The 22,110-nt window shown below is 46.2% G+C and overlaps 1 protein-coding gene and 1 long non-coding RNA gene across 2 annotated transcripts in view; one reads left to right on the top strand and one right to left on the bottom strand.

Moving 5' to 3' along the window:
- DIS3L (DIS3 like exosome 3'-5' exoribonuclease) overlaps positions 1-417 on the bottom strand; it is an 86,176-nt gene extending 85,759 nt beyond the window's left edge. The window contains exon 1 of the mRNA XM_068275019.1: positions 203-417. Within this exon, the coding sequence (XP_068131120.1) occupies positions 203-329 (127 nt within the window). The 5' untranslated portion in view covers positions 330-417. The remainder of the gene's footprint in view (positions 1-202) is intronic.
- On the top strand, positions 211-21,838 carry LOC137563055 (uncharacterized). The gene is made up of 3 exons (XR_011030237.1): positions 211-254; positions 20,219-20,387; positions 21,105-21,838. It is a non-coding gene; the product is annotated as an uncharacterized lncRNA (long non-coding RNA).
- Positions 21,839-22,110: the final 272 nt, after the last annotated feature.

Raw genomic sequence — 22,110 nt, 5'->3', positions numbered from 1 at the left:
AAATAGTTACTGTCCCTCCAAAAGAGGGACAATTGGGAGCTATGGTTTCTGTACAGCTGGAGGTTTATGCAACACGTATAGCAATAATAGTAGGTAACAACACACATAGGTATGCACACACAGTGTACAGACGCGCAGCAGTGTCTCCCCTCCCGCCAGCCGCTGTGTCCAGCAGTAGCCACAGCATTAGCATTGCTCTCACCCCGGACACAGGCATAGCAGAGCGGGCTCCGGCAGCTGATGTCCTCCCGCAGGTAATGCTCCCGCACGGCCCGCACCGTCCGGCCCCGCTGGCTCTTCAGATGCAGGATCCGCTCAGTCTTCAGCATGGCTGCGGCCTGTGTGTCGCCCGAGCCGGGGCCTTTCCTGCTTCCCCTCTCCGGCAACGACGTCTGCACGCCGAGCGGGAAAACACGCCCAAAACAAACACGCCCCCTTACTAGATGTTTTGAAACCTGAAGTCACCGAGGGAAAAAATGCAGTTGTGTCATTGCGTGATTATAGGGGATTTACATGAACTGTTGTCACCCAAAGGAGTCTCTGTTATGCAGAAAGCTGAAGAGGGAATATTAGTCCGCCCTGATTAGTAGGGAAAGTTCCAGGTTCATTTCTAGCCATAGCTGGAAAGGGACAACTGTTTCTAAAAGCAAATGACAAACAAACCATTCAATATATGGTAAAAAGTCCAGTTACAGGATTTATCAAATTATGGATTGTGTGGAAAAGTCCAAATGTTTTATTTTGGGGGATAGGGAGGGCACACAAGTCCAAATGTTTCATTTCGGGGGATATGGAGGGCACACAAGTCCAAATGTTTTATTTTGGGGGATATGGAGTGCGCAAAAGTCCAAATGTTTTATTTTGCGGGAAAGGGAGGGCACAGAGGGTTGCTGTTTTCTGGGGCCTCAATGAACAACTTTTTTGTAGAACTAGTTGGCCGTGTTTTATACAATTTGTTTGCACCCAATCATTATTATTTATTGGATTTATATAGCGCAAACGTATGCAGTGCTGGACAATAAATAAGGTTACAGACAATAATATTAGGGATGACAGAAAACACAATACGGGTAATAAGTAGAAAAAGTGCCCATACATCTAGCGATGATGGGCAGATATAACCAAGAGACAGAGCTCTATGATCAAATCTGATTAGAGAGAGATCTGTCGGCTGCCCATACACGACGACTCAACATCTTGCAGCATGTCAATACATGCGACCAGGGCTGGCCGAGGCAGAGGCTGGAGAGGCTCCAGCCTCAGGGCGCAGTGTAGGAGGGGGCGCACAATTCATTCAGCTGTCATTCCCAATTGTGTTTGAAGCACAAAGAAATAAGAAAAGGGCATACATAGCAGTGACTGCAAGCCAGATAACTAGAGATTAAGGTGGTGGGGATCTTGGGGGCCCTGGGGCACCTCTTAGTCTAATAGCAATTAGTGTGTGACGGCTGGGGTGGGAGGGATGGAGGGGCGCACTGTGCTGTCTCAGCCTTGGGTGCTGAAGGACCTTGTCCCGGCTCTGCATGCGACCAAACATCTTGCTGCATGTGATACATGCAACCAATTTCAGCACAAAATTGGTTGCATAGTTGATCGGGCATGCTATTGGCGGCACCGATTTTCATCCAAATTGATAATAATTATCAAATTGGAGTGGTGATCTGCCACCAAGTCGAGTAGTGTACGGCCAGACCACCTAAAGGACCACTATCGCAAAAAAAATAAATAAATTGAAATTTAAAATACATGTAAACATAAACAAATAAGAGGTATGTTTTATTTCACTTCCAGAGTAAAATGAGCCATACATTACTTTTCTCCTGTGTTGTTGTCACTTACGGTGAGTAGTAGAAATCTGATATTACCGACAGGTTTTGGACTAGCCCATGTCCTCATGAGGGAATCTCAAGGTTTTGTTTAGTTTCAAAAGCATTTAGTGAATGGCAGTTGCTCTGTCCATCTGCTAAAAAACTGCAGCACGCAGGGAGGCTGGCCACCATCATTGTATAAATCTTTTTCAGGGAATGTCTTTATAAAGAATAAAAGCTTTGCTGAGAATCCCCTATGAGGAGATGGGCTAGTCCAAAACCTGTCGGTTCTGTCAGATTTCTACTACCTACTGTAAGTGAAAGCAACATAGAAGAAAAGTAATTTTTACTCTGGAAGAAACTTACTTCTTATTTGTATTTGTTTACATGTATTTTAAATTTTACAATGTTCGCAATAGTGGTCATTTAAGACACACAATGCCAGATCATACACTAGAGTAGTAGTCCAAGTTATTCAAGTTCGCATGAAAGCAGGATGCACGATCAGGTAGGATACACAAGGAGGGAGGGCCCTGCCAAAGGCTTACAATCTAAAGGGAGGTGTGGTGGCACTATAAGGGGGCTGCTTCGAGAGATTCTCGGCAGAGAGAGTAAGGGCATTGGTGGGGTGAGTTTTGAGGGCTTGTTTGAAGGTGTTGAAAGAGGGTAAAGCCTGATGGGCAGTGGAAGAGATATCCACAGGATGGGGGCAGCTCTAGTGAAGTCCTGTAGTCGTGCATGGGAGTGCCAGATGCATGGGGTAGTTAGGAGGAGGTCGTTGGAGAACCGGAAGGCCAGGTAGGTATCTGCTGACCAGGTCAGAAATGTTGGTCAGGCCAGACTTGTTTATAGATTTGTAGGCCAGGCATAGGATCTTGAAGCGGATTCTGAAGCAGGTTGGAAATCCAGTGCAAGGATTTGCATAGGGAAGTTGTGGACACGGAACGGTAGGAGGAAATGAGTCTGGCGGCTGCGTTCATGATGGATTGTAGGGGGGTGATGTGGTTCAGAAGGAGGCCTGACAGGAGGGTGTTGCAGTAGTCCAGGCGGAAGATGATGAGGGCATGGACAAGGAGTTTGGCAGTGTCTCAGGTCAGGAAAGGACAGGGCAGATCTTGGATCCAATTAGACATTACATTAAAGAGCAATGTCTAATTGGCAAAAATTGTGTTTTCCATTATTGACCCACAAATGACATTACGTGATCGGCTACAGCAGTTCTTGGTGATGTTGATTGTGGGTCACACTGACATGAAAAATTGCAATATAATGTGCTTGTTATCACATGTTATCCAGAAATGCATTGTTGAAAATGCGTTAAGTAACGTGGTCCATTAGAACGCAGAGATACAAGCTTGCTTATATAATTGTATGGACATTGCGTTCACATGCAACCCAACACAACCCGCATAGTGTGAATACACCCTCATTGTAATTGTGTGCATCTGACATTCTTTAGGCCCCTTTTGTACATGCAAGGTATAGCTGTGTTGCGTTACCCATTTTTCCACAAGGGGCTGCAAAAGCAATTCAGGTTTATGGAGACTATGAAGTATCCAAGCCAACGCAAGGGTGAAAGTCAGGGCCGGATTACCGACCAGGCAACAAAAGCAGTCACTTGGGGCCCCATTCAGAGTCAAAGGGGCCCCATCAGCACATAAACCAGCCCTCACCATCCTGTCAGCAGTGGCTGGATGGTATAATGGTTAAAGGGACTCTGAGCAGTGCAGTAACTATGGAAAGATGCATATCATTTTAAAGCTGTCTTTCTCCTCTTTCCAATTATATATAAACCGCCGCCCTATGCCTTTTAGTTTTTGCTATTTTCGCGATCGAAATTGCGGCCACTGCAATTTCGATCGCGAAAATAGCGAAACCTAAAAGGTGTAGGGTGGTAGTTTATCTATCATTGGAAAGAGGAGAAAGAGAGCTTCAAAATTATATGCATCTTTCCATAGTTACATTTTATTACACGGGACGACTTTTCTCCAAAGTCGGCAGCTCAATTCAGCACAATGCAATGAAATATAAGGAACCCAGGGGGATATAATTACAAACATCATGCTGGTAGGTGTGAAGATGTAATTAATTAGTTGTGGGTATGCTTAAAGGCATACCCACAGGCACTGCTCGGAGTCCCTTTAAGGGCTCTGACTCAGGAGACCAGGGTTCGAATCTCGGCTCTGCCTGTTCAGTAAGTGTAACGATTGGTGTCAGCAAGCACAGATATTCTGATTATTGGTGATCTGCAGTATCACCAATAATACAGATGCTATACCTGATTATATGGTGATCTGCAGAATCACCAATAATGCAAGTATAGCGTGACACGGACAATCGGATGCAAGAAGGTGCTTGGTGCAATAGAGAATCTCTATAGGGCACAGGAATACAACCTCCAGCAAGCTGGAACAGCAGACAACAATGATATACAGTATGAATTCACAAGTATTGTGGAAAAGTCCACCACACAGTAATTCCTCAGAGGTGTGGTTACCTCTGAATGGGAACCCCGTGTGTGAGATCCTCCAAAGGACGTAATGGAGGAGTCTCGGCCTCGAGCAGCAAGGGTTTGCTAGAGGCGGTTGTCTCAAGAGGCAAGCCCCTGATAGAACCCTACAGTGGGAGACGTTCCACTGAAGGGAGAAAGGTCAGACAAAATGAGGTTCGTCAACAGTACAGAAACGTGAGACGAGAATAGTCGGAAACCAAGCCAATAGTCGATAACGGTACGGGCTGGCGAAGTACAGAATCAGGAAGCAGAAGAATAGTCAAGACAGGCACAGAATCATACACGGTAAATCAAGACAGTATAATATGTGTGTATATTGGCGATAAACCAATATATAACACAATATCAAATACAAGGCTGACTGACTAGGTCTGAGTGCTGACACAGGGTATCGGAAACACAGACGAAGTGTGACTGAAAAGCACTTCCTTATATACTGCCTTGGAGAGAAGTCTCCACCCCAGGCAGCAAGCAATCAGAGCAGGCTAAAATGTCAGCTGACCTCCAGGTCAGCTGACACGCTTTCTAAGAGTATAAAGGCGTGTCTGGCGTGCGCGCGCACCCCCTAGATGCAAGATGGCAGAGCCCTGGTGAGCAGCATGCTGGTGAGTTTGGAGCAGAGTGCTCGGACGGGTTTGTGCAGCAGATGCGGACGAATTTCCGTATCCCACGTTGGAAGGTCCGCTTGCCGGACTGGATGCGACCATATTTCCGCAATCCATCCGGCGTTGCGGATTTTTCATTACAGTACCCCTCCCTCTAGGCTTGGACTCCGGACACGTCCCACCTGGCCTGTCAGGATGGAGCTCATGGAACCGTCTCCTAAGATTATCAGCATGTAAATCACCTGCTTTGACCCAGGATCTTTCCTCTAGACCGTACCCTCTCCAATGCACCAAATACTGCACTGAACCCTGAACTCGTCTGGAGTCCAAGATCTCCTCAACCTCCCATTCAGGCTCACCATCAACCATGACAGGGTGAGGCGGGAGGGAATCCACCTGAACAGCCGGCTTCAAGAGCGACACATGAAAGGCTTTTCCCACCTTTAGAGAAGGGGGTAAATTTACCTTGTAAGTGACACGATTAACCCTTTCAGAAATTGGATATGGTCCAATATACCCGGGCCCAAGTTTTGCTGACGGCTGTCTTAGAGCTATATGTCGAGTAGACACCCAAACCTTGTCTCCAGGTTTGAACTCCCACTCCGCAGATCGTCTCTTATCGTTTGTATGCCAAAAGCTTGTTTCAAATTTGCACTGACAGTAGCCCAAATCCTTCTAAAAGATTTCTGCCACTCCTCCAGAACAGGGAACGGAGAGGCCCTCACGGGTAAGGGGAAAAATTTGGGAAACTTCCTGTGAGGAAACGCGGAAAAGCCGCCGCAAGGGCTCAGAGTGAGGCGGCTGTTTCCGCGTCTAACATGGCGGCACAACGCGAAGAAACCGCCGCAGGCCGCATGGGCAGAGCGGTGGAGTCCGCGTTGGATGCGGCGGATTGTACGCATGGCAAAGCAGATGGCATTGCGGCTGGACGCGGGGAAACCGCCGCTCGCCTAGAGAGCGGGGCGGCGGTCCCCGCGCCTGAATCAGTGGTCACATTGCAAGACATGTCTGGTGTGGCTGGGACTGCTAGTCCACACAGGTTCAGAAGGACGCGCGCGCGCGCTGAGAGGCAGAGCTTATATGACAGCCAGAAAAGGGTCAGCTGACCAGGCGGGTCAGCTGACATTTTCACCACCTGCCATTGGTCCAGCACTTAGGGGAGGCGCCGGAGAGCGCTTTGCTATATATACTGGGTGCTGGTCATTCTCTGGTTGTCTGCCGTTGCGATCACTACGTGGTAGCACTCAGACCTTGTCTGTATCTGTGTTCTAGCATAGTTTCCAAAGGTGTTGACGATCAAGGAACTCACACCTTAGCATTAGGAATATTGAACTGTATTATTTGTTATGACCTTCTGCCCGTCTGACCATTCCTCTGAACTCTGATTCTGTACCTCGCTGTTTCTGTTACCCTGTTGCCAATCTCTGCTCGTTCCTGGACTCTGTATTGGCCTCCTGATTCTGTACTGTGCTATTCTGATACTCCGTTGCCAAACCCTGTCTGTTTATTGGATTCCGTATCTGCCTCCTGAATCTGTACCTTATCTGTCTGTGTGTTAACGACCTGGCTTGCCGACCCCGAGAACTGGCCTTACTGTTAGAGGCAGTTCACAGACCTGTTAGTGACACCCTCTCCCACGGGTGTCACCCTCGCTCTGTCCTTCCTTCCCTCAGCCTAGCACCTCCCCCCTGTAGAGTCTAGGCCAGAGGAAGGAACATACTTCTGGAGAAGTACTCAAAGTATACTGTTGCATCTAAACACTCACTTGTTCTATCAGGTGTCCAGAGGTTAGTTGATATATCTGATTATCGGTGATACTGCAGATCACCAATAATCGGGTATATTCTGTATTCTCGGTGATACTGCAGTTCACTGGTAATCAGACCCTCTCTGTGTTACACCGATCGTTACACTTCCCATTGACCACCTGAAAAGGCACATACCCCGAAGACTCATTCCTGAGATTATTATGTGCGAACTCTGCAAATGGTAGAAACTCTACCCACTGGTGTTGGGCGTCCGCCACATAACATCTCAGGAACTGTTCCAAGGACTGGTTAATACAGAAGGCCCGCCAGAATTTCGAGACGAACTGGACCCCTCTGTCTGAGACGATATTCTCCAGAATACCGTGCAATTTAAAAATGTTTTGCACGAAAAGATCAGCCAATTCTTGGGCAGTAGGGAGACCCTTCAAAGGCACAAAATGGGCCATCTTACTGAATCTGTGACCACCCATATGACAGTCTTTCCACTGGAAACCGGAAGTTCTCCCACAAAGTCCATGGAAATATGCGTCCATGGTTCCTGAGGGGAGGGCAGAAATTGTAAGGTTCCGGCTGGAGCCTGTCGGGAGGGTTTGCTCCTAGCACAGACAGAACAAGCTTTAACAAATTCTCTGCAATCAGGTTGTAGAGATGGTCACCAGACAGATCTACATAACAGTTCTTGGGTTCTGGAAATACCAGGATGTCCGGCATTCTTATGTCCATGAAACAGTTGCAGAACATTGGTACGCAACTGACAGGGAACATACAGAACGCCTTCCTGTTTCCCCTTTGGGACCTCCACTTGAAAAGGGTTAAGAAGGTTAGCGAGATCTTCCACTATTTCGGTGGCTGCCAAAATGATCTCCTTGGACAGAATACTTTCTGGAGAAGGAGGTGGCGCTGTTTCAGGTTCAAAACAACGTGATAGAGCGTCTGCTTTGATGTTCTTACTCCCTGGTGTAAATGTAATTATAAAATTAAACCGGGAGAAAAAGAGAGCCCATCTGGCCTGTCTGGGGGTGAGTCTTTTGGCTTTTTCAATATACTGTAAATTTTTATGATCCGTGTATACAGTTATTACATGCTCCGCCCCCTCCAACCAGTGGCGCCACTCCTCAAAAGCAAGTTTGATGGCCAACAATTCCCTGTTTCCCACATCATAATTCCTCTGGGCTGGAGAGAATTTTCTAGAGAAAAAAGCACAGGGATGAAGTTTACCTTGAGGACCTGAACGCTGGGACAACACTGCTCCAACTCCAACCTCTGAGGCATCTACCTCTACTATGAATGGGTAAGCCACATCTACATAACATAGTATAGGGGCAGAACAGAATGCTTTTTTCAAAAAAGAAAAAGCAGCACATGCTTCCTCTGACCAATGAGTGGCATCAGCCCCTTTTTTCGTCAAATTGGTAAGTGGAGTCACCACAGACGAGAAACCCTTGATGAATTTCCTATAATAATTCGCGAATCCCAGGAATCGCTGCAGTGCTTTAAGCCCAGATGGTTGTGGCCAATCCCTCACAGCAGAGACCTTCCTGGGATCCATGGATAACCCTGTCGTAGAGATAATATATCCCAGAAAGGAGATCTCTTTCGTCTCAAAAACACATTTTTCCAATTTTGCAAATAATTGATTCTGCCTGAGTCTTTGTAACACATGCTTGACATGTTGGCGATGATCAGTGAGATTTTTAGAAAATATCAAAATATCATCTAAATACACGAAATTACGAAATGACCCAGTACCTCTCTAAAGATCTCGTTCACAAACTCCTGAAAAACCGCAGGAGCGTTACACAACCCAAAGGGCATCACCAAGTATTCATAATGTCCCTTGGGCGTGTTGAACGCCGTCTTCCATTCGTCTTCTTCCCTGATACGAATTAAATTATAGGCCCCTCTCTGATCTTGTTTAGTAAATTCGGAAGCCTCAGACACTTGTGTAAACAAATCGTCAATGAGTGGAAGTGGATAACGATTTTTAATCGTGATCTTATTTAAACCCCTGTAGTCAATACAGGGACGCAAACCTCCGTCTTTTTTTTAACAAAAAAAAAATCCCGCTCCCGCAGGGGATCTTGAAGGGCGGATAAACCCCTTCTGTAAGTTCTCCTGAATATAATCATCCATGGCTAGTTTTTCTGGATGAGAGAGGTTATATAAGTGACCCCTAGGAGGCATGGTTCCCGGTTTCAAATCAATTGGGCAGTCGAAAGGTCTATGTGGGGGTAATCGATCTGCTGCTCGAGGACAAAACACATCAGAGTAATCTTGATATTGTGGAGGCACTCCTTCCACATGAACCTTAGTAGAACACAAGGCTATACTTTGTAGACAATGCTGAGAGCAATAAGGAGACCATGTAGTCAGCTGCTCATCCCTCCAATTAAACTGAGGAGAATGTAAACATAACCAGGGTAAACCTAATATCACTGTAGAAGTAGACATTTTTAAAACAAAGAATTGTATGGTCTCGTGGTGCAAAACTCCGACTTCAAATGAGAGAGGAGGAGTCTGACACAGTGGGGGCTTTCCTTGTAAAGGAGAGTCGTCAATTGCCGTGACGTACAAATGTTTTTCCACAGGAAGGACAGGAATATTTAAACTTAACGCAAAATTTAAATCTATAAAATTAGCAGTGGAACCAGAATCTACAAACGCTGTGGTAGGAGAATTTTGCCCCTCCCAATCTATGGAGCAGGGCAATAATATCCTCTCTTGTTTAGGAGGTAAAACTAGTCCGCCTAGGGTGGTACCCCCAACCACACCTAAGCCGAAGAGTTTCCTGACTTCCTACCACAGTTTTGTGCAATGTGACCTTTCTCTCCGCAATACATGCAGAGACCCTCTCTGCGTCTTCTTGTCCTCTCAGCCTCTGTGAGGCGCCCGTGGCCTAGTTGCATAGGCTCCTCAGTCTCAACTGTTGCCGAGCTACTAGCCCCTGAACCCCTAGGATACATAGGGTACCTGCCCTTCTTGTTATACCTGAGGCGTCTATCTATTCTAGTAGATAACGTTATAGCCTCATCTAGATCTTTAGGCTCTGGATGGCTAACCATTACGTCGGTTATTGCTTCCGATAACCCGTCCAGGTACCTATCAAGAAGTGCATACCACTCCCATCTAGAGGATACAGCCCATTTCCTAAATTCTGACGCATATTCCTCTGTTGTACTTTGTCTCTGTCTAAGGTTTTTAAGTTTGCGTTCAGCCATGGCAGCGCTATCTGGATCATCATAGATGACCGACATGGCCTTAAAAAATTCCTCAACGGAAGCAAGGGCAGGATGCTCATCAGGTAGACCATAAGCCCAAGTTTGAGAATCTACATGCAACAGAGTCTTAATTAAGGTGACCTTCTGAGCCTCAGTTCCCGAGGACACAGGTTTCATCTGAAAATAAGACAGAACTCTGTGGCGAAAATTCTGGAAGTCTGACCTAGCGCCTGAAAATTTTTTAGGGATGTTCATTTTAGGCTCACTAGGAGCCGGGGGAGGTAGAACGTTAAGTGGTGGTTGCAGCCCCTGGACAGTCTCTGTCAACTGAGTAATCTGAGCATGCTGAGTAGCCACAGTAAGCTTAAGCTGTTCTAACTCTGCCCTTACGGTCTGAAGCTGATTAACCACCTCCTTCATCTTACTTCTTTCTGGTCTGTGTTTATGTAACGATTGGTGTCAGCAAGCACAGATATTCTGATTATTGGTGATCTGCAGTATCACCAATAATACAGATGCTATACCTGATTATATGGTGATCTGCAGAATCACCAATAATGCAAGTATAGCGTGACACGGACAATCGGATGCAAGAAGGTGCTTGGTGCAATAGAGAATCTCTATAGGGCACAGGAATACAACCTCCAGCAAGCTGGAACAGCAGACAACAATGATATACAGTATGAATTCACAAGTATTGTGGAAAAGTCCACCACACAGTAATTCCTCAGAGGTGTGGTTACCTCTGAATGGGAACCCCGTGTGTGAGATCCTCCAAAGGACGTAATGGAGGAGTCTCGGCCTCTAGCAGCAAGGGTTTGCTAGAGGCGGTCGTCTCAAGAGGCAAGCCTCTGATAGAACCCTACAGTGGGAGACGTTCCACTGAAGGGAGAAAGGTCAGACAAAATGAGGTTCTGCAACAGATCAAGCGGCAACAGTACAGAAACGTGAGACGAGAATAGTCGGAAACCAAGCCAATAGTCGATAACGGTACGGGCTGGCGAAGTACAGAATCAGGAAGCAGAAGAATAGTCAAGACAGGCACAGAATCATACACGGTAAATCAAGACAGTATAATATGTGTATATATTGGCGATAAACCAATATATAACACAATATCAAATACAAGGCTGACTAGATGTGACAAGAGCCGGGGTCCTGCCGGATTATCACACGGGAACTGACTAGGTCTGAGTGCTGACACAGGGTATCGCAAACACAGACGAAGTGTGACTGAAAAGCACTTCCTTATATACTGCCTGGGAGAGAAGTCTCCACCCCAGGCAGCAACCAATCAGAGCAGGCTAAAATGTCAGCTGACCTCCAGGTCAGCTGACACGCTTTCTAAGAGTATAAAGGCGTGTCTGGCGTGCGCGCGCACCCCCTAGAGGCAAGATGGCAGAGCCCTGGTGAGCAGCATGCTGGTGAGTTTGGAGCAGAGTGCTCGGACGGGTTTGCGCAGTGGATGCGGACGAATTTTCGCATCCCGCGTTGGAAGGTCCGCTTGCCGGACTGGATGCGATTATATTTCCGCAATCCATCCGGCGTTGCGGATTTTTCGTTACAGTAAGCCAGCACCTATTCAGTAGGAGACCTTAGGCAAGTCTCTCTAACACTGCTACTGCCTATAGGGCACGTTCTAGTGGCTGCAGCTCTGGCGCTTTGAGTCCGCCAGGAGAAAAGCGCGATATAAATGTTATCTGTCTTGTCTAGTCTGCGCTGCTGATTGACTTCAGAGCCAGGCTCTCCTCCTAGGTCCCCCTCCTGCTACTGTGTGCTCTGCCGCTGCCCACTCCTCCCTCCCTTCCCACAAAGAACCACAGCTGCAGCAAGAATGATAGCAGCAGATGGCAAACGCTCACTCACCTATTCATGATCCAAGCGATAGAGATCCCGTCATCTGAAACCCATCTGTCTCTTCTACAGTGCAGCCGCTCGCTCTGAACTTCCTGATTCTCAGGTCAGACAGGAAGTAGTAATAGTAGTAGTAACAGAGAGACAGCACTCTAGAGGAAACAGATGGGCTCCGGATGATGGGACCTCTATTGCTTGGATCGCAATAGGTGAATGTGAGTCATCTGGTGCTGTCATTCTCCCCCGCTGCGGCTGCCTTCTCTGCTGGACTATCGTATTCACTGGGATGGAGGCTGCATGGTGGCTGTCTAGTTTGGGAGAAAATCGGTTGTTCGGTGGTGGGGGTGGTTATGTAATTCTGTCTGGGGAACGACTTCCGGTTTGGCGGTGTCTAGAGCTTTCTGCTATTGCCAGGCTGGAGATGCAGTAGGAAAGTGCTGTTGCTGTGATATCTGGCGCCCTCTTCACAGGGGTGCCCCAGCCCCTGAGTGCAAATGTCCCAGTCATTCATCTCTCACTCTGCATTTGGCCGCTGCTATTCCCTGCATTGTGCACCCACAGAGGAAAGCGGGCTGTTGCCCATAGCAACCAGTAGCTCGGCTGCCCTGGTGTGTGTGGCATGTTGCTGTGCAGCTGTATCCTCTGATTCTATTACGACATGATGGGGGGGCCCAAATCAGTTACTTTGCTTAGGGCCCCATTTAGCCTTAATCCGGCTCTGGTGAAAGTGCATTACTGCAAGCACCGCATGGTGCTTGGGGTAAAGCTAGTCTTTGGGCGACGCAAGTAGTGTAAATGACAGAGCACAGTGTGTTGTGGCGTGCATTCACTCAGCAGGAAGTACAGTTTGTCACTGAGCGGGATTCCACATGTATTTCTGTGTGTAATGCATTTTTTATGTGCTTTAGTTTTCATTTTTTTGGGTATGTTTGTTTTTTACTGAAAACGTGCTGAAAAGTTATTACTGTACTGTATATAGTTTTATGAGCTTTGGGGAATCGGCTCCACAATGGGGATGAATCGCAATGCTTTTTCAACTGTTTTCATCTGTTTTCTCCATATCTATGTTACATTTTTAAAGAGTACTCTGTACTTTAAAAAAAAGCCCTCTGGGGGATGCTTACCTCGGGAGGGGGGAGCCTCAGGGTCCTGCTTACCTCAGGGTCCCAATGAGGCTTCCCCTCCCCTGTAGCTTCAGGGAATCCAGCGCTGGCTCCCCCAAATTCTCCCCGACAACCTTGACAAGGCTTGATATAATTACCTCTCCGCGATCCTGCGCAGGCGCACTAGCGGCTCTTTGTGCGGGCTAGGCGGAAATAGCCAAGCCCAATCGTATCCACTCTACTGCGCATGCACAAACGGACTCGCACCTGCGCAGTAGAGCGGATCGGTCGGGTTCGGTTATTTCCCCCTTAACCCAAATGAAGAGCGGCTAGTGTCCCAGTGCAGGATCTCGGTAGGTAAATATTTCCCTCACCGCACTTCAGGGGGCCCTGACACTTGAACGTTCGGAGCCAGAGGCTTCCCCCTCCTGAGGTAAGTATCCCCCAGAGGCTTCCCCCTCCTGAGGTAAGTATCCCCCAGAGGCTTCCCCCTCCTGAGGTAAGTATCCCCCAGAGGCTTCCCCCTCCTGAGGTAAGTATCCCCCAGAGGCTTCCCCCTCCTGAGGTAAGTATCCCCCAGAGGCTTCCCCCTCCTGAAGTAAGTATCCCCCAGAGGCTTCCCCCTCCTGAGGTAACTATCCCCCAGAGGCTTCCCCCTCCTGAGGTAAGTATCCCCCAGAGGCTTCCCCCTCCTGAGGTAAGTATCCCCCAGAGGCTTCCCCCTCCTGAGGTAAGTATCCCCCAGAGGCTTCCCCCTCCTGAGGTAAGTATCCCCCAGAGGCTTCCCCCTCCTGAGGTAAGTATCCCCCAGAACAGGCTTCCCCCTCCTGAGGTAAGTATCCCCCAGAGGCTTCCCCCTCCTGAGGTAAGTGACCCCCAGAGGCTTCCCCCTCCTGAGGTAAGTATCCCCCAGAGGGATTTTATTTTTGATTTCAGGTTTTCTTTAAGCTTCCAAAAAGCAAAACATAATATAATTAGGGTAAGAAAAGTAATATTGAGATGAAGTTAATCAGGAACAACTTATTTTGAGTAATTATTTTGTTTGTAAATGTGCTGAAAGGTTATTTTTATTAATTAGGTGAAAAATAAGTAATTTCTGAGAAGTTTTGGGAATTGACCCCACTGTGCACAAGCCCTACTTGAAGCCTGCGGTGTCCAGCTGTGTCTTTTTCGTGCATATTTTTTCAATGCTTTCTCCATAGCTGTGCAATATTCAGGAAAAGACAGACGGACAGTGTTTGAGAAAATGGACATCCTGCCAGCTAGTTTTCTGCACAGGTAAAAATGCATTCAGATTGAACCAGCCCACTGATTTTAAAGTATACCCAAAAGGGAAAAAAGTGTCCCAAATACAAAGTGTACTTACGTCAGCAGAGGGAAGCCTCTGGATAGTGATGGGCAATTGAGACACAAATCATTTAGAGTTGTTGCAGGATCATGCAAGATTTGTATGCAAATTATTACAGCTTGAAAATGAACCAATCAAATCCTGCTGAGATAAAACTCGATTGGTCCATTTTCAAGCTGCATAAATTTGCATACAAAATTTCAATAATCACACATCAACTTGAAGTTATTTGCATCTCATTGACCATCACTAACTCTGGATAAGGCTCAGTTCCCGTTGGTGACGGATCCATTTGGCACAATGTGGAGAGGACAGTTTTGGGTCCGCTCCGCCTCCAGGGGTGGATACATTACAGTGTGGCTATAGGCAATGCATTCACTCGGACGGAAAAATGCAGCACGCCCATACTCTGCATTGTGGCAAACATCTGTTTTCTTTAACAATAGGATCCGCTTCCTTCGCTAAGCGGAGCTTGCAAAAACCTACACAATGGGGTACCTCGCCTTTAAGCCTTCCTCTGTCCACCTCTACCTCGCCTTTCCAGCACTGGGCCACCCAAAACCCCTCGACAAGTGTTTGACAACAGAGAGCGGCCACACTGCACAGGCGCATGACGGCTAGTGCCTGCGCAGCAGCATGGAGCCACTCAGGTTTGGCTTTTTGCACTGTGTACGAGCAGCTCCATGTTACTGTGCAGGAGTGAGGTGTCATGCTCCTGTGCAGTGCGGCCGGGTCTATTCACACACGGAGGCATGGTTACAAACCTTCAGAGGATCCCAGACCACGGCGGTTGTCCTGGAGGAGGATAGGGAAGCCTCGGGAGGATTCGAGGTAAGTATATGACATTTTATTTTAAGTCACAGGTTTGTTTTAACTGGGCTATCTTTTCTAATGCGATTTATGTGTGTATTCGTGCATGGGAAAAAAGCACATGAATGGGACTAGAGGAAACTCAGCCTTAGGTATCCAATATTCTTTCATAGACATACTGTAAATACAATGTACTTCACATAGTTAATATGCAGTAGCACAGTGTGATGTCATGCCTGACAGTTTGCTGTCTGTGAACCTTGTTGCATTGTGGGAAATAACGTCTTTTTCTGACTGCCAAGCAAGCATCTCCCTGTGTGCATAGAAACTATCAGTAAACAAGCATTCCGTTTATGTGTTATGTTTTTCAGTGGTTGATGTGGAAAGGCCCATTAATTCAGTGTCCCCAAGCTTGATGTACCCGGCCGCGTTCCAAGTCTCCTATTTTTGCCACATGTAATACAGCAGCCATCATATCTTGCTTGTAATGACATTGCCATGATCTGCTGACCACAGCAGGGCAAAGACTACGTGACTTGCAGCCATTTTCTGAAACAAATGGATTCAGTATCACTTACTATTACTGACATACTGAGTAAGAGTGCTGCAGAGAGACAGTATAAGGCACACATCAGCACAGAAAAGGTCAGCTAAAGTCAATTAAAAGTGGCAGGAAAACATGTTGTTTTAACATGACTGCGCCAGCATTAACTAACAATGAAGTATCTGAGGCACTGCGAAACTGAGAACGACATAGCTTAGAGTGGACCTGAACTCAGAACTTCCTCTCTGCTCTAAGAGATAAGCAACAGCATAATAACCTTGAAAGAAAAAAACATTTCTTTGTTACAGCTGATACAAATCCTGCAATAAATCTGCAGTTTGCCTACTTCCTGCTTTCATGGAAGCAGACATATTGTTACCATCATGTGTTTACAAACCAGCTGCTCTGCCATGTCAGAGGAAATTCCTGAGCTGACACAGCTGAGAGATCAAATTATGTCAGTGATTCGTCACAGATTAAGGCTTCTTCTCCACTAAGACGTTGCGTTAGATGCTATGTTAAGGTCGCATAACGTGCACCTAACGCAACGCATAGTGGGGTTGAAGCTGGACGGCAGATCGAGCCGCATTGTGCGGCTCTTCATGCGTCCTGTGATGCGTACTTTTGGACGCATGCGGCATCACGTGGTCCCATCAGCCAATCGCCGCACAGAGCGGCGCTCCAGGAAGTAAACACTGCACGTCACACTGTGCAATGAATATTAATTAGCCATGTGGCTGGCCGCGGAGGAGGAGGGGAGACCTCCTCCTCCAACATCACGAAGCATGTGCAAACAGTCTAACACGGCTTAGCCACTTATAATGCACAGCATGCAGCACTTTGTTTTTACCTACTGCGTTACAATGTAATGCAACGTGGGCACTGTGAACAGCCCATTGATTTTTCATTGCTGTGCGGTGGGCTGCGTTACAGGCTGCACTAACGTGCGCCTGTAGCGTCTAACTGTGAAAGCAGCCTAAGAGGAATTTGATAAGCTAAACTTTTTAAATACATACAGTGTGCATTTCTCTATGTTTTCCTTCTGTCCTGTGCAAGAGTTCAGCTCCACTTTGAAGAGGAACTGTAGTGAAAATGACATAATGAATAAAATTGCTTTTTTTTTCAAAAATTATTTTATAGATTATTTAGTCAGTGTTTGCCCATCGTAAAATCTTTCCTCTCCCTGGTTTACATTATGAAATGTATCACTGGTGGTGACATCTTTAGTTCTGCCAGGTAATCTGTACGGAATGCTTGTTTACTGATAGTTTCTATGCACACAGGGAGATGCTTGCTTGGCAGTCAGAAAAAGACGTTATTTCCCACAATGCAACAAGGTTCACAGACAGCAAACTGTCAGGCATGACATCACACTGTGGGAGGGGTTTCACCAAAATAGCAGCTATACAGACCCCCCTGATGATCTATTTGAGAAAAGGTAAAGATTTCTCAGGGGAAAGGGGGTATCAGCTACTGATTGGAATGAAGTTCAGTCCTTAGTTAAAGTTCTTCTTTAAAGCAGAACCGAGATGCAAAATGAACTCTAACAAGTAACTTGTCTATATATCTTATCTAAGGTTTAGATAGTTTACGCAGCAAATCTAGCTGCAAACACCTTCAACAGTTTATGATTATTTATTCCTGTGATACAATGAGGGCAGCCATGTTCTGTTTGTCACATTACACAGGCAAGCTGATAGCATCTTAGCTCTCAGCCTCCCTTCCTCCATCCTCCCCTCTGCCTCTGAAATCTCTGGCTATTAACCTCCTCCTGCCCAGACTGAGCTCCCATAATCCCTTGCTACAGTGCCAAGGCTCTCTGGAGAAGCTGTGGGTGAGGCTTGTTTAATTTATAGCGAATTAGAGTATTAAAACAAAGACAAAAACGTATTTGGCTCGAGGAATGCCCTATAAACTATATGAAAGGAACACAATTATGCAATGAGTAAAAGTTTATCTCGGATCCACTTTAAGCACCAGGACTAACACGTACCATTTTATTAATTTTGTACAATGACTGGTATGCATTGGGCAAAATTGAGATTTACTATCTGCAAAATGGGATGTCAGACACCATGAAGGTTATCTATAAATGGCGGTGCACAGAAAAGAGCAGTTCTCTTCAGACTTCCTGTTGTGTAGGGAGCTCAAAAAGAATACAGATGGGCAGTTTTTGTTCTTCAGTTAGAATATGACCACTACTTTTGTAATTTCATATTACAGTATTAATTTTAAAAAAATTACTATAATATTCTGTTTTATGGTAATCAGCACTTGATCTGTAGTACCATAATTTCCCTAAATTTTGGTGGCACAGAGATATGGTGGCTAGCACTTTCGCCTTGCATTGCTAAGGTCCCTGGCACTGAATTTGTATGTTCTCCCCGTATGGCCATGGGTTTTCTCCAGGCACTGTGGTTTCTGCCAATATCCTAAAAACATAGGTTGCTGCATTTTGCAAACTATAGGATGCTCTGGACTATAAGAAGCAAATAAGTTTAGAGGGCAAAAACCAGGAAAAAAATATATACTGAACCTGGTGTTTCTATGATCCATGGGTGATGATGTTCTTCCCCCAATTATTGTGTTCTCCTCCTGTCCCCCTTGTGCCCTCCTCCTGTCCCCCTTTGTGTCCTCCATTTATCCCCCTTTGTGTTCTCCTCTTGTCCCCTTTGGTGTCCTCCTTCTGTCCCCCTTGGTGTCCTCCGAAGCAGGTGGTTTCGGCGCAGGGCGCACAATGGTAATTCGAGGTCTGGCGCATGTGCCCTCCTCCTGCCCCCCTTGGTGTCCTCCTCCTGTCCCCCTTGGTATTCTCCTCCTAGTGCTGGTCACATGTGTAATGATGGGACGAGGAAGTGCTGGCAAGAGGGGAAGGAGTGAGAGAGACACGCATCTGATCGCTGCAGGCTTCCAGGAAGAGGTGAGTGATGCCAACACTAATTACATTTACAGTGGGGGACCGGAGCAGGACACCAGGGACACGGAGGACGACACTGAGGACACAGAGGGGGACAGGATCTGACCTCCACTGGCAACCTGGATGAGGTGAGTGATACTCGCGGCTAACTACAGCATAGGGGAGTGCAGGAGGACATCGGGGACAGTACAGGGAGTCCCCGACATTGCAGCGGGTTGGCGGTTTGTATTGGTGGGACCGTAAGTCGGGGACTCCCTGTATTTGGATGCAGGGATTTTTTTCTCCCCACTTTTGGGGGAGATAAGGTGCATCCTATATGCCGAAAAATGCAGTAATTGGTCACCGTCCCAAAAAATTGGCCTTCGACTACAATGGGAACATAAGACAATGAGTATGGTAAGGATTAAATTGTAAACTCCTCTGAGGGACAGTAAGACTACATACACTATGTAAGGTGCTGCAGAATATGTCAAAGCTATTTAAATACATTATAATAAGAAATTGACAATTTACAGCTCCATTGGATCAGCGCTTAAATGCAATACAATGCTACCATCATCCAGAAAGCAGTAACACATAGGAATCCTTCCACTGCTGTGGAATTAATCGACTCTTATTTACACAGTTTCACCCTTAAGCTTATGAGGACTAAAATCAACATCAAGACACAGAGGCCTAAATGCAATTCACTTTTTCTCCTAAGTTTTCTTTTAGGTGATATTTTTACACCTTGCCATAAAATGCCTTTTAAAACATCAGCAAGCAAGAAAATACTCAAACTAATTTTTCATTTCATTTTTTGATAGTACTTTTTCACCATGTTTTGGGTACTTTGTACAATTGTAAAATGCTTAAAAGTTATTTTTATGAGAATATGAAAAATTTCGATTGTGATTTCTAGTGGGCCCCAGCCCTAGGTGTAATTTGCCTAATAGTACATTTTTCTGGATGTCATCAAATACCATGGGCTTGATTCATTAAGCTATGCCGCTAAAGTCTTTTGAAAAAAAGCCCCCCCCCCCCATCAATGATGAGAACTATGTAGGCTGGTATGGGCCTAGGGCTTCACCTTCCAAAGCAATGCATGGGGGGGGGGGGGGGGGGATTAAGGCCTGAGGGGCACAAGCCCAGGGGCTCAGTAAAGGGAAGGGTATAGGTTAGGGACCCATGGTATGGTAGAAAAGAGGCATAGGGTTGGGAAGGGGTATAGGGTAAAGTAGGGTAGGGGTACAGGGTAAGGTGGGGATGGGTCGTAGGGTAAGAAATCTAGTAGTACTCCTGACGAAGGGGCGAGAGCCAGCCTTATTGTGTGTATGGAAGAGTTTTAACTTCCATTTGTGATAGCTGCAACAAACTGTGCTCACATTATAGGTGTGGGTATTGCTTCTACATAAATCGCGCAAACGCAGTATGGAGCGGTCTTTGGAAGCACTCGGACTCCCAGAGAGATAGCAGTGTTTGACCAAATTGGTTGAATACTGCTACCAGGGAGCCAGCGCTGGAATGGGAACCAAGAGATAAGGGGGGGGGGCTCTGTAGGACCCAGAGCCTTCCCTCTCCTTAGGTAAGTATCTGGCTTATTATTATTATTACTTATTATTATTATTATTTTGTACAATTCCCATTCACTTTAAGATGAACCTATTGATTATACTACTAATATTGTTTGTGTACACGATAGGGAAAATGCTACAAAATGTATGACCACTTGATTTTATGTCACCCGTCAGGGATCTGGAACTGATCCCCTAGAGCGACATGGCTGGCCTGCCAATACAGTGACCCGTAGATGACCTGTTCTGTTGCTATGTGGTGGGACGGATGGACGACAGAGTGTGCGCGTGACGTCACGCAACGGGCGGAAGAGCAACGTAGACAATGCGATCAGCCATCCCGGGGGTAAGTTGATCCGCTGGACGGATCGCTTGTGGGTTGGGGGTCAGCAGCCGATGTACACACGCCCGTATTTCGGCTTCGGTGGTTGTTATCATCCGCCTTAGTCAGGGGTGTGTACTGGCCATATGTAATACTATTGAATGGATAACTGATCTACAGTTAATAGCAAACTGAAGAAATGCATAAAAACATTACAAGCTGTTGTTAAAAGCATCAAATCTGGTATTTCTATGTTTGGTGCTTGATGATGGCATAGTGATCCTACATCATTACTAAACGTTTGGCTAGTGACATATAATACCCACCAATTTTCTTTACTGTTTTTACTCTTGCATCAGTGGTACGATTCATATGATTTGAATAGGAAAAAACTTGAAATTCAAACATATCCGTAAACTTTAATAACACTGATAATTTCCTGTCGGTTAAGCCTTAGTGGCTATTAGTTAATCTGTTTGCTGCTGTGAAGAATAGTGTTCATTGAATTCTAAGCTATTCCAGACCTTTGCACTAGATGGCACAAAAGTGTCAGGAATTACAAACTATGGCATTTTGCTCCACAATAATAGCTGTTTAGATTATACAATGTGTGCGGAAGCCTGTGAAACTTTAGTGATTGAACAGTGGTGCCCAAAACAATGGTGTGTACAAAGTGAATGCTACTTATCACTACTCCTAATTCAGATATAAGTATAAAATGGCTGTTTTTTATCTACATAGGTGTGGACACTGATATAGGAATATTGAAGACTGCTGCACTGTTTCAAACGTCTGTCTGAAGAGGGGCTTAGACTACATATTACATTGAACTCTTGCACAGGACAGAAGGAAAACATAGAAAGGCACTCTGTATGTATTTAGAGAGTTTAGCCTATCTAATCCCCCCTCATCTGAAACTAATCACCACCGTATTTTGATCTGACAGCTGTGTCAGCGTAGGAATCTTCTCTGCCACAGCAGAGCAGCTAATTGGTAAACACAGGCTGTTAACAATATGTCTGTTTCCATGAAAGCAGGGAGTAGACACACTGCAATTTTTTTGCAGGATTTGTATCAGCTGTAGCAAAAATGTTTTCTTTAAAGATTATTGGGATTGATTCATCAAGCTGTGCTGCTAAAGTGGCAGGTGACAGGCAGCCTTTTGGGCCAATCAAAGCGCCAGTATCTTGTCCTAGAAAGGCACTGGGTCCCAGGGTAGGAGCAGTGGAGCGCTGTTAGCGACAAGGAGTGTGCGTAAGTTACCAGCGCATGCTACACGCTCCTCTCATGAAGCTGCGCTGCTTTGGCAGCCCATCAAGCACATTATGCTGTCAGTACAGGTTATATGGGCGCCGGTTAGTTGGGCACATGGCGAGCCAAATGATGACTCACCTGCTGCCACTAAACTCCCTGGCGGTGTCGTATACTATTCCCTCTCCGAGTTGTAGTAACTCCCTGGCGGTGTTGTATACTATTCCCTCTCCGAGTTGTAGTAACTTCCTGGCGGTGTTGTATACTATTCCCCCTCCGAGTTGTAGTAACTCCCTGGCGGTGTTGTATACTATTCCCCCTCCGAGTTGTAGTAACTCCCTGGCGGTGTTGTATACTATTCCCTCTCCGAGTTGTAGTAACTTCCTGGCGGTGTTGTATACTATTCCCCCTCCGAGTTGTGGTAACTCCCTGGCGGTGTTGTATACTATTCCCTCTCCGAGTTGTAGTAACTTCCTGGCGGTGTTGTATACTATTC

Source organism: Hyperolius riggenbachi, chromosome 3 (genome assembly GCF_040937935.1).
Source record: "Hyperolius riggenbachi isolate aHypRig1 chromosome 3, aHypRig1.pri, whole genome shotgun sequence".
Taxonomy (NCBI): Eukaryota; Metazoa; Chordata; class Amphibia; order Anura; family Hyperoliidae; genus Hyperolius; species Hyperolius riggenbachi.
This window is presented reverse-complemented; position numbering and strand designations above follow the sequence as displayed.